Here is a 12,023-nt window from a genome sequence, read left to right as displayed (position 1 = left end):
TCATTTATATATATTTTTTGGCACTAGTAACCTCGAAGGGATAATGGGATGTAGAATGAAGTGTGTGTGTGTCTATATATAATGCACTGAAAATTGAAAAATGAAACATCTAAGTATTATTATGGGTTAGCAATTAGTTAGAATAATATTATTGGATGTCTTTCTCCAACTTTGGTAAAAGTTGTCGCTAATTGGATATTCATACTATATTTCAGGCGGTCCTGCAAGGTCCTAGGCAGCATACCTGATGGTGTCCACAGGAAAGTGTTCATCGAAGCTGTGTTTTGTTTTGAACCTATTAGAGATGTGACTATGAGCTCACTGTTACTGAAATTCGAGCAGTGGCTTTAGGTGTTAGTGAGCTAAGCTTTTGGTCACAAGTGGTGGATGTATGACTTTGGTCACATGAGGTAGATGTAGGGATGTCGATGGCTTGCTCATGCACAAACTTCATGTTTGCGAGCTTCTAATATATTCTGTACTTATGATGTTGAATCTGACCGACCTTACATTGGGCTACTCATATAGGAATGAATCAGTGGTCAATGGTCTGTGCTAATATTTTTTGATGTTCCATGTATGTATGGTTAATATATGTTGTAATGAATGTGTGCGCATTGATAACAGATTATTTTTGGGTTATTATGTAATGCTGATTACCAACATATATATTGTCTCTATGTAAATGTCGAGTTGGACTGTTGGTTGCTAAAAGTATTTATAGCCTCAAACTATTTGTCGGTATTTATAGCTCCTAAGGCATCAGGCTGTCGGTCGCTATAAACATGTCGGTCGGCATAGGTCTATACCAACACCACTTTTAGCGACTTCAAGTAAGTGTCGGCATAGACCTATACCGACCGATGGTACGTCGCTATATCGACCTATACATACCGATGGAGCGTCGTTATTCTGGGGTTGTGGTACGTGTAGTGTGCATGCATATGCATATGCTAGTAGGAACCCTTGTGCTCCTACATCCTCTTTCTATTTTCCTAGCCATTGTGTTACAATGTTGTTTCGCACCAAAAAAGGGCAGGCCCACACAAAAGGGCAAGCACCGAACAGTCTGATGCGCAAGCCACACAGCGAGCGTCGACCTATCTGGTGCGTGCGTCGTCCACAACAGGTCTGAGATAGACTTTGGGCTAGTACTAAAAATTAGCACTATGTTTAGATAGTAATTACAAGGATCAAACGTGAACTAATTTCAAACTAATTGCATAAATGGTGACTAATTAATAAGACGAATTTATTAATCCTTATTATGACATGATTAGCTTATATGATGCTACAGTAAACATAGGCTAATCAAGGCCTAATTAGGATTAATAGATTCGTCTCGCCAATTAGTCACCGCTTATGCAATTAGTTTTAATATTAGTTCTCGTTTAATCCTTCTAATTAGCATCCAAACATAGTGCTAATTTTTAGCAGCTGAAATCTAAATAGGCCCTTTGTTTCCATATTTGTTTCTAAGTTGTTTTCTCATAATGTATTCGAACTTTACCTCTGGGATAGACGTTGTCGGACCGTCATGAAAGATTGGGCTATCCAATCGATCCAGCAATACTATTGTTATCTTCTTGCCATTAGTTTTTACTCTAAACTCTTCTAAACCCCAATGTGCATCTGTTGTTACATCGGCCAAAACAACTGGCCGGACAGTCCGACGCTCACATCCCAACGCAGCCGGACCATCCTATGCTCAAAACCGCGGGTGGCGAAGCTATAGTGAGATCATCTGGTGTTCACATCTCGCCAACTGTCGGATCGTCCGATGCTCACGTTTTCGCCATCTACAGTTAACGTCGATCTCCAGCCACGACGTAGATCGCATGATGCTTGCAATCTCAGAAATGTCGGACCGTCCAGTGTGTGTTTTTGCGATCTGCTGTATGTGCGATCTAGCGTCGGTGTGTGGTCGTCTTTTGCGCCCACAAATAATGTTGAGATCAAAACATGAATCTATTGTATATTTGAACATTGTAGCGATATATTTGGCATCTGTGTTTCTTTTAAAAAGGTAAAATGCATCAGCGGTCCCTAAACTTGTATGACGTTGCCATTTGGGTTCCTAACTCTCAAAACTTGATTTACGGGTCCATGAACCTGTACGGCGGTGTCATCTAGGTCCCTAACTCTCAAATTTTGATTTTTGAATTCCAAAACTTGTATAACGGTGTCATCTAGGTCCCTAAACTTGCATGGCAACGCATAACTAGCATGCCACATTAGTGTCATATGTTTGTTGATGTGTAAGTTTGAGGACCTTTGCTAACACCTTCATAAAAGTTATATGATTCAAATATCAAAATTTGAGAGTTAGGGGGCTAGGTAACAATGTCATACAAGCATAGGGACCCATAAATCGAATTAGAGAGATGAGGACCTAGATGACACTAGCGTGCAAGTTTAGGGACCACCAACGAATTTTACTCTTTTCTAAATGGTGTTGTGCAACGAGATCAAAGACCGTTGGTATATGTGAATCATTGGGCGGCAAGTAACAAGGGAGTAGAGCATCTCCAAGAGTACCCGAAACAATCTCCCAATCTAGGAATTTTGGCAAGATTGAAAAAAAAATACTCATCTCCAATAACTCCCAAGCTCACCTTCCAATCTTTTGGCACTTGGGAAAAACCACCCCCACGCGCAAATATATACGCGCACGTATTGCCGCGCCAATCTTGGTGGAAGGACGCGAGAAAGAAAGAAAAAGGTAGGACAGGGTTCCTGATGCAAATGTACAAAAGAAAAGAAAGTATAAAAGTGGTTCGTATGATTTAGAAATAGTTTAGCATTCCTGATGTAAAATTACCTTCTATCTTTTAGGCGTGAGATTTTGGAAACTATTGAAGTTGTAGCTTTCTTATGCCTCCCAATATATTTTGCAAAGGTTGGAAAACATGTTTTTTGGGAGTATTTTTTAGATACTGTTGGAGATGAGAGCATCTCCAAGAGTACCCAATAATCCTTCCCAATTCATGATTTTTAGGAAGAATAAAAAAATCCATCTTCAACAACTCTCAAACTCACCTCCCAATCTTTTGGTACTTGGGAAAAAAACACCCCTTGCACGTAAAGATGTGCGGACTCTAGGTCGCACGTATCTTCTCCCGCGGCAATCCAAACACCCGTATACTTCGGCCAATCTAAAGGTGGAAGGGCGGCGAAAGAATAAAGAGTAGAAAAAAGGTTTCTGATGCAAATGTACAAGAGACAAAGAATATATAAAGGTGGTTAGGATAATTTAGATATAGTATAGGATTTCTGATGTAAAATTATCTTCTATATTTTAGGAGTGGGTTATTGAAAACTGTTGGAGATGGTCTTATTTATTCCTCCAAATACTTTTTGGCGAGTTGAAAAACTCCATGCTTTTGGGAAGAAATTCTTGGGAAGAGCACTCAAAACAATCTCCCAATCCAGGAATTTTGGCAAGATTGAAAAAAACTTATTTAAAAACAACTTCCAAACCCACCTCCCAAACTTTTGGCACTCGGAAAAAAACCATCCATATGCGCGTATAGTTACACGCGCGTATCGTCATGCCAATCTGGAGGTGGAAGGGCATGGGGAAGAAAAAAAAAGTAGGATAGGGTTCCTGATGCAAATGTACAAAAGAGAAATAAAGTATAAAAATGATTAGCGTAATTTAGAAATAGTTTAGAATTCCTGATGTAAAATTACCTTCTATCTTTTAGGCGTGAGATTTTAAAAACTGTTGGAGTTGTAGCTTTTTTTTACATCTTCCAATATATTTTGCAAAGGTTAAAAAACTTGTATTTAGGGAGTATTTTTTTTAGATACCGTTGCGGATGCTCAGGTACTGGGATAGCGTGTTCCTCATAAAAAACTGCCCCCCGCATCGCTCCCTGGGTGCGGCGACGCGAGTCCTGACCCCTCCCCTCGAAGTCAACATACGGAGTGTGCGGTGCTGACCTGGTATGGAGCATCGGGACTCGGGAGGGGAGAGGGGAGGATCAATAGTGAAGATCTCATCGTCCGCCCACATGATGATGACCCAGATATCACAAAGCATTACTCCAGCTCATTTTACTTTGTTGTAAAAAAAAACTCATTGTACTTCCAAAACAAGCGATTCTTCAACTCGTTTTACTTCCAAAAAAATTCAAAGGTGCCAGCAGGGATCGTAGACAGCAGATGATGTGTTTTGGTGAGATAACCCTTTCGGATTTCAACAATTTGTCCAGATAAACCAAAGGATGAACTATTGCATTTTGTTCATGAGGGCGTCGGACGTCGGAACTATTGCATTCATCAAACAAAAAGACATCTTCAGCCAAGCGGTGAAAACACTACAAAAGCATCAATACTGCAACCATCTCAACCCTGAAGGGAAGGCACAAAGGATTGTCTAGTGTCTAGACTACTTCCAAACACAACCTCGATGCTATATCGTGCAATACAAACAATTTCCGCAAGCGTCACACAAAAAGTGGTAGGCAGCTCATATAAGATACAGAGAGTAAACCAATCAACACATCAGCAATGCTGCCTACTAAACTGTCATCCAGCATAGTCGTCCGTTCCTTTTTCCTTCAGGCTTCGTCAGTACTCGGACGGTGAGATGACGTCGTCGATCTTCAGGATCATCTTCACCACCTGAGTGGCAAGCAAGATCTGTTGCTGCTTGCCAATCAGGGTCTCGAAGACGTTCTGTTCTTTCATGTCGTTGGTGCCAACATCATTGCAGTCTATGCCGCAGTGGGGGTTGCTCTCCTGCAAAGGTGTTCAGTAATCATGTTACCAGAGTTTGCAAACAAGAATTTAGAAGTAATGGAACAGCAACACAACCATTTTGCAACACTACAAAAGAGCATGACATGACAATAGATCAAGTGCTGCAGCAACCACACTGAGTAATATTTAGCCAGACTCTATAGACGCACTTGTTACTTATTGGTAGTGACACTTGAACAAACCCAAGAGTTGGGCATGATCTGACTGACAAGTAAAAGGATGTAGAGTCGACTTTAAAGCAAGGGGTATACAAAGTTCAATACCTTAACTTGTTGAGCTTTTACCGCAGTTAAGGTATCAATGGGTGACAAACCACTGTTTTCAGCTAAGGCTAGTGGAACAGCATCTAATGCATCAGCGAATGACCTGATAGCATACTGCAAAGAAAAACACAATCAGAAGGAACAGATTGCATCCTTTTTCAAACAGAAGCTCCAAAGTCAACAAATACCTGCTCAACTCCAGGGTGCCGATCTGCAGCAGTTTCAACAGCAATTGAGCAAGATATCTCTGCTGAGCCACCGCCGTACACAATTGAGTTATTCCGGATCAGATTCCTTGCCACACAAAGAGCATCATGAAGACTGCGCTTGGTCTCCTCTATCATCATTTGAGACTTTTCCCTGTGTGCCCTTATAAAAGATCGTAATTCCCTGTGTGCCCCTGAAAAAATTCAGCGGTCTTCAGCGCCACTACTCCAACTTTTTCGTGTCATCCATGCCACTTCCGTCAGTTTGGGCTCTAACGCCGTTAAACTGCAGGTGTGAAAAGACGAAAATGCCCTTAAGTTCAAATATGTTATTAATTTTTTTTGAGCATCTTAACGACTTCAAATGAAAAAACTCAAAACTAGAAAGTTGTAGATCTCGTCGAGATCTATAATTTTCATATAAATTTTTTTTTCATTTAATTTCGCAAAAAAAATAATATGATTTTTCTAAGATATATTAATCATATCAAATCATATTTTTTTTGCGAAATTAAATGAAAAAAAAAATTATATGAAAATTATAGATCTCGACGAGATCTACAACTTTCTAGTTTTGAGTTTTTTCATTTGAAGTCGTTAAGATGCTCAAAAAAAATTAATAACATATTTGAACTTAAGGGCATTTTCGTCTTTTCACACCTGCAGTTTAACGGCGTTAGAGCCCAAACTGACGGAAGTGGCATGGATGACACGAAAAAGTTGAAGTAGTGGCGCTGAAGACCGCTGAATTTTTTCAGGGGCACACAAGGAATTACGATCTTTTATAAGGGCACACAGAGAAAAGTCTCTCATCATTTTGTTCCCTGCACAGCAGCAGTTAGTTATATAACAGACTCACATCAGGGCCTATCCGATATGATCTAACAGCGAGCATAGTTATTGTAAGTTTATTGTCCGACAAATGATGTCTACAAATTTTGTATGATCTAGGTTTGTGATGCAGGATTGATACCAAAAGTCATTTGTCTACAAATTTTGTATGATCTAGGTTTGTGATGCAGGATTGATACCAAAAGTTATTAAAGTATAACTACTTAATTGGACAGTGCAATCAGAATACACCACATAGCAACAGCTTTCACAAAAGATATAGAATCACTTTCACTGTGAATTATCTCTAGCTCAGATAAAAGTTGATGTGTTAATTAAAATTAAACACAAATGACCTTGTAATGGAGATAAACACAGGTATATGTTAATATGAAAGAACAAAAAAGGATAATGCATCAGAACATACCACCACGAATGAAAATAGTTACAGCTCTGGAATTGGCACACTGCTCAATGTAAAGCATCCGGTCCTTTGTTGTTCCGAATGATTTCTCCCTGACTAATCCAGCCTAGCGAAAAAGACCAAGCAAAATCGTGTAACAGATAGCTACTTGCAATACAGCAAAAATGACTAGAGTATTTTCTATGTATGGGCATTTAAAAAGGAATGTGCTAAGCTATCAATAATGGCATGTTAATTAACCTTGATGAAGGTTAAAGATTTAGTTTACTGGCCAGCTAAAAATCAAATCACCCTCACAAACTCACAAAGTTAAAAGTTAGTACATATCAATTATCCTAACAACCAACAATAAATAAGTTTAGCTTTCTATCCAACTACAAGTTAGTCAGAAACGTATAAACAGTTGCTTTTAAAATATGGTAAAATATAGAGGCAAGCACAGTGTCTATGAATAATCCCTAATCTTAACTAATTTCAGATTCATGCAAACTGGGACACCAAAATTGTGTACTAAACACTGCAGCATCAACCTATGCATATTCCATATGACTGAAAATAAACTATGAACGTATACAGAAGAGTGGTACCTTCCCAAGCTTTTCAGGACTCAACTCTTGGAATCTCGGAACAATCCGTCCTCCTGCAGTCAGTTATGTAAGGGAATGTCACCACACGCAATTCATAGTCACATAAGAGTGAGATATAGCAGCATGTTGACCTGTAGCAATGGCAATCAATTCCAATTCAACACCACCAACCCATCTGACAGCTGGCAGATTTCTGTGCATCAACAAATGATTGGCTTCATCATCAAAACCCCACTGACAAATAACCAGGGTTGCACCAGCATCCTACAGAAAATAATGTGGATAATTATTTAGCAAAGCGAAGACATCATATTAAATGAATAATTCAAATTACCCATAATAACCAATTAAAAGATTTCAAGATGCCTTTCAAAATTCATTATGATAATTGCTACAAAACCATGGGAAACAATGTAACTAAGCAAAATAACAACATAAATTATTTCAACTACGAATATCACGTCCAGAACAATATGATAGTTATGCATGCAAGAAACATCATCACTCAGGTATCAACAACATTGATATTCTGTAATACTAAAAGTAGTTTAGTGTTTACCTTGCACTTCTGAACCATTTCATCAAAGTATTTCTGCTCTTGCTCACGCAGTGTCTGGAATTTCTCAACAGTATCAATGTCGACCTTATGCTTTGTCTTAGGCTTCGGAGGCTCAAATGGGCATGTCAGAATGGCAATATTAGCATCCTCAATTCTCTTTGGCATTTGTGGATGGCTCATATCTTTGTCAACAATAATTCCATATACAAGCTCAGTGTCCTCCAGCTTCCCACCAACCTTGCCTTCTACTTTAATTAAATCCAAGTTAACATCCTTCCTCTCCAAATCTGCAACCGCAAGTACTGCTTTGACAGCAATCTCTGCCAATGCCTGCTTGCAACGGTTAACACTGTAGAATAAGAACAATTGAGACATCAGACATGCTGTTTTTGTACAGTGAACCTACTGAAATCTTTCTAAAGCAGCTAAAATATAACTTCTGGGGAGGGGGGGTGGGGGACAAACAGGTGGTGATGTTGTAAAATGAAGGGAAAAAAGATTGTGTATTCATCATATAGAAATGAGCTTCATAGGAAAATGGTAAAAATTTGAGAGGCCAGGAACACAGCAAATATAGGTTTAGATCAGCTTGAGATTGAAGTGAACAATTATTACAGGTATGAATCAATGATTAGTAGCATGCATACATTCACAAAAAAAAGGATTAGTAACATGTGAGAACCAATGAAATCTTCAAAACTATTCTGTTTGGTTAGGTCAGATAAAGAGGGAACCCTGAAAAGTTACTACTTCCCTAACAAAGCTTTTTTCAATTTTACCAAAAAATACAAAGTGGCACAACAGCACTACACAGAGAAAAGAAAATTTCTCATTGCTCCTCTGAAATGCTATTAAGTATTAACCCTATATAGGAATTACTAAAGGACATAAATGAAATGAAAAAATCTGCATCACAAAGGCTGACTGATTGAACAGAGGATTTGTTATGACGTACATCTTTGAGGATAGAGTTGTCATGCAGGTCTGAACCAGGGGCTCAATGTTGTCTGCACTGAACTCAAACCTTCGGGAGATACGTTCTAGGTGATCAAAAGCTACCCTTGACGCCATCTCATAGCCTTCAGCCACCCTAATGGGGTGAATACCACGTTCCAGAAGCTTTTCAGCCTGCTCGAGGAGAGCCCCTGCCATGACTACCACCCCGGTGGTACCATCCCCGATTTCATAGTCTTGACTACGGGACAGCTCCACCATCAGCTTTGCAATCTGGTTGTCAACATCCATCTGCTCCAGGATGGTCGCCCCATCATTTGCTAGCAATTCACAAGGCAGCCCATTCAGTAAGCAAAGTAACTGAGGAACTGTTTGTCAGTGAGATAGCTCATTAACATTACTGCGAAGTGAACTTGTAAAGCACAGAACTAGATCTTAAAATCAAAGCATCCTGTCGAAATTAACCCACTAAGGCCCTGTTTGGATCCATTAGCTGATAGTAGTTAGCTAGCTAATAGCACATAGCTAATATTAGCTGGCTAACAATTGGCAAGCTACTTATTAGCTGGGAGGGTGTTTGGATACACAGCTAATTGATTGAGATAGTTATTTCTCCACCTATTAGCTGCCATTATCTAATTTGGTTCAACTAGTGAGATAGTTGTTATCTAGAGGTTCAACTAACAATTAGCTAGTCTATTAGTTGCAACTGTTTGGATCCAAAAGAGATAATTATTAGCATATAGTTATTATCTATAGGGATCCAAACACGGCCCAAATGGAAGCAGTGAGCATTGAGATAGCTTATATATATCTATAAGTGTGAACCCCTGAACAGCGAGACGGCATTTTGAACAAGCAAAAAGTAGATCTCTAAATCAACACCTCCTGTCCAAATTGATTTCCTGTACGGATCTTCACTGTAGGGGTGCGCCCTTGGGGGCGCAAAACAGCTTGTAAATCTAGGTTGAACAAGCAAACTAGATCCCCAAATCAACAACTTCTGTCCAACTTGATTTATTGCACGGATCCTAAACTGTAGGGGCGCCTCATTTGAGCATTGCAGCAGCTAAATGGGGGCAAACTAGCATGTAAACTTATGCTGACAATGAAATGGAATTATACCAACAAACTAGAAACCGCATCGGCTAAACCGGCAGCGTTAATACGAGCAAATGCCCCGCAGAACCTAGATCTCAAGGCGTGCACGTGTCACTCGAGAAACCCTAGCACTAAAAACCTCCACCGAAGCTAAATCAGGAGCTACAGTCCACAAGACGAAGAGAAAAGAGGAGGGAGAGAGCCGAGCAGACGCATACTGATGATGACGTCGCCGTCGGGGGACTGGAGCATCTTGTCCATGCCCTTGGGGCCGAGCGAGGTGCGGAGCATCCGCGCGACGGCCTTGCCCGCGGCGATGTTGGCCTTCTGCGCGTCGAGCCCCCGCAGGCGCGTCTTCTTCTCCTGCTCCCGCAGGATGATGAAGGGGCGCCCGAACTCGTCGAAGGCGAGTGCCATGGCCGGCGCTCGGTCCGGATCCGAGGGGCCGAGGCGGAGTAAGAGGCGGCGGCGGCGCGGCGCGGGTGGAGTGCGGGCGGGGAGGGAGCGAGGGAGGGGGGGAGTGTGGCGGTGCTTCTAGGGGTCCAGTCCAACAAGGGGAGAGACACAATTTCCTTTTGGGCTTAGTGGGCTCCGTGGTCTGTATAGGCTGGGAACTTGAGCTCTCGGTGACGGTACGGCCCATAAGGCCCAAACGCCACACGCTGCTCTGCATCGATTTGGCCCATGGGCTGTTAAGTAAGCGGGCCCTAGATGTCAGTGAGGACAGCTACTGAACCACAATCTGGCTGCCACGGAACCAGGAATCAGTCAATGCACTCTCAGTAAACCCAATTTTTATTTCTAAAAAAAGAATTAAACCCAATTTTTAAAATGTTTTTAAATAATGTTTTTATATTAATCTACGCTATTTTTATTTCTAATATAAAAACAAACTCCTTTGATAGTGGCTCCTTTAAAAATAAGAGTTGCTCTCAAATCAAAAGTAAGAGCCCCTCGAGACTGACGCCCTGCAGCTCTACTCTAGTGACTTCGATGCCCGTGTGGCAGGAGGATTGGTTGCTGAGCTAAAGTTCTTGGTGCATGTAAATTTCAATTGTTTCCAATGCCTCTGTGTGCCTAGAGAATGTAATAGGGTGACTCATGAAATAGCTGCTAGTGGGTATGAGTGTGATGGAGTCGAGCAAATCCTAAGCTCCCTCCCAGAACGTATCAATGTAATTGTTTATGACGATCTATCAGCTCATGAGTAATACATCTACCCAGTTTCAAAAAAAAAAAAAAGCCCTAATTTAAGGACTCATGTTAGAAATACTCTTAGAAGGGGAATGTAATAGAGTGCAAGAACACTACTCATTGATGCAAAAAACAAAACAGAGGAGATTAGCACACACGCCACTAGGTGAATCAAAAGCGTCCAAGGAAGTCATTAGGCACCAAGTTTTAATTTTTGGGCTCTATGTTTGATTCCTTGTATCTGGTATATGAAAATGTAATGTTGTACCGAGCAAATTAACCTTTATATATCATGGAATGATGATCGCTTATAAATTAAAATTACCTTTTTTTCCATTCTAGACCTTAGCGACGACTTAGAGAAGGGAAAAAACTAGAAAATGGGATGGAGAAAGTCCAAGTTACTCCTTCTACCTTTAGCCTGTATCCAGATAACCCCCTAAACTAACATCTAGTTAAATTTACGCCCTCCTTTTAGTTGGTCTAGTTTACCTCTTAACAGGATTGTTATTTTGTTTCTCCATATATATAAGTTGAGTTTTAATATGAAATTTGGTGAAGTGATAGATGACATCATAAGCTAAGTTAGAAAAATATATCTTCTATATATTTTTTGCCATTATTTTGAGAGCTCAGGGAATTTAATAATAAATTAACACTAGAGATACATTAGCGTACAAAACATAATGAGAATAATTCATAATGTACTTTCTGACACAAAATATGATGTCTTCTGTCACCTTGAAAATTAGAACAAAAGTTGTACATAGAGAAACAAAAGCAAAAAAAACTTTTAAAGGTGTAAATTGGACAAATTGAAATAGTTTACCCCTTATGACTTGTTTGGATGTAGTCGGATTCGCTTCAATCCATATGTGTTGGGTGGATGCAAGGCCTACGAGATACAAATCATGGAACTGAGATCCATGCATATGCAAAATAAGAGAAGTAGGAGAGATAAAACCAGCCTAACATTTTTCACTCGCAGCTGGGGATCGACAACCCCACGAGAGAAGGACAGGTGAGTAGAGTTGGGAGCTGCTTTTTGTTTTGTTTTGAGTGGAGCGGGGAGCTGCTATTGGGATCAAAAGGTGACAATCTTTTTTTACTGTCGTGGACTGGCCATTAGCCTAGCTA

The 12,023-nt window shown here is 40.3% G+C and overlaps 1 protein-coding gene across 2 annotated transcripts; it reads right to left on the bottom strand.

Annotated features, from left to right (window-relative positions):
* Positions 1-4,305: 4,305 nt before the first annotated feature.
* On the bottom strand, positions 4,306-10,205 carry LOC136544867 (T-complex protein 1 subunit epsilon-like). Of its 2 annotated transcripts, XM_066536935.1 has the most exons (9): positions 9,911-10,205; positions 8,593-8,911; positions 7,638-7,986; positions 7,210-7,342; positions 7,079-7,131; positions 6,491-6,597; positions 5,219-5,390; positions 5,031-5,144; positions 4,306-4,746 (listed from the first exon to the last, which is right to left on the bottom strand). In XM_066536935.1, the coding sequence occupies exons 1-9, from the start codon at positions 10,107-10,109 to the stop codon at positions 4,576-4,578; spliced, it is 1,617 nt and encodes a 538-aa protein (XP_066393032.1). In that variant the 5' UTR covers positions 10,110-10,205; the 3' UTR covers positions 4,306-4,575. The 2 variants fall into 2 exon arrangements, with proteins under 2 accessions (XP_066393032.1, XP_066393031.1); XM_066536934.1 differs by lacking the exons at positions 4,306-4,746; positions 5,031-5,144; positions 5,219-5,390 and adding an exon at positions 5,876-6,060 and having other exon boundaries at positions 6,495-6,597.
* Between the last annotated feature and the right edge of the window lie 1,818 nt (positions 10,206-12,023).

This window comes from Miscanthus floridulus, chromosome 3 (genome assembly GCF_019320115.1).
Source record: "Miscanthus floridulus cultivar M001 chromosome 3, ASM1932011v1, whole genome shotgun sequence".
Classification (NCBI taxonomy): Eukaryota; Viridiplantae; Streptophyta; class Magnoliopsida; order Poales; family Poaceae; genus Miscanthus; species Miscanthus floridulus.
This window is presented reverse-complemented; position numbering and strand designations above follow the sequence as displayed.

Coding starts and splice junctions, on each gene's coding strand:
- LOC136544867 (XM_066536935.1), bottom strand. CDS start 10,109: ATGGCACTCGCCTTCGACGAGTTCGGGCGCCCCTTCATCATCCTGCGG. Junction 8,912..9,910: donor CGACGGCGACGTCATCATCA/GTATGCGTCTGC, acceptor GTGAATTGCTAG/CAAATGATGGGGCGACCATC. Junction 6,598..7,078: donor GTCCTGAAAAGCTTGGGAAG/GTACCACTCTTC, acceptor CTTTTTCGCTAG/GCTGGATTAGTCAGGGAGAA.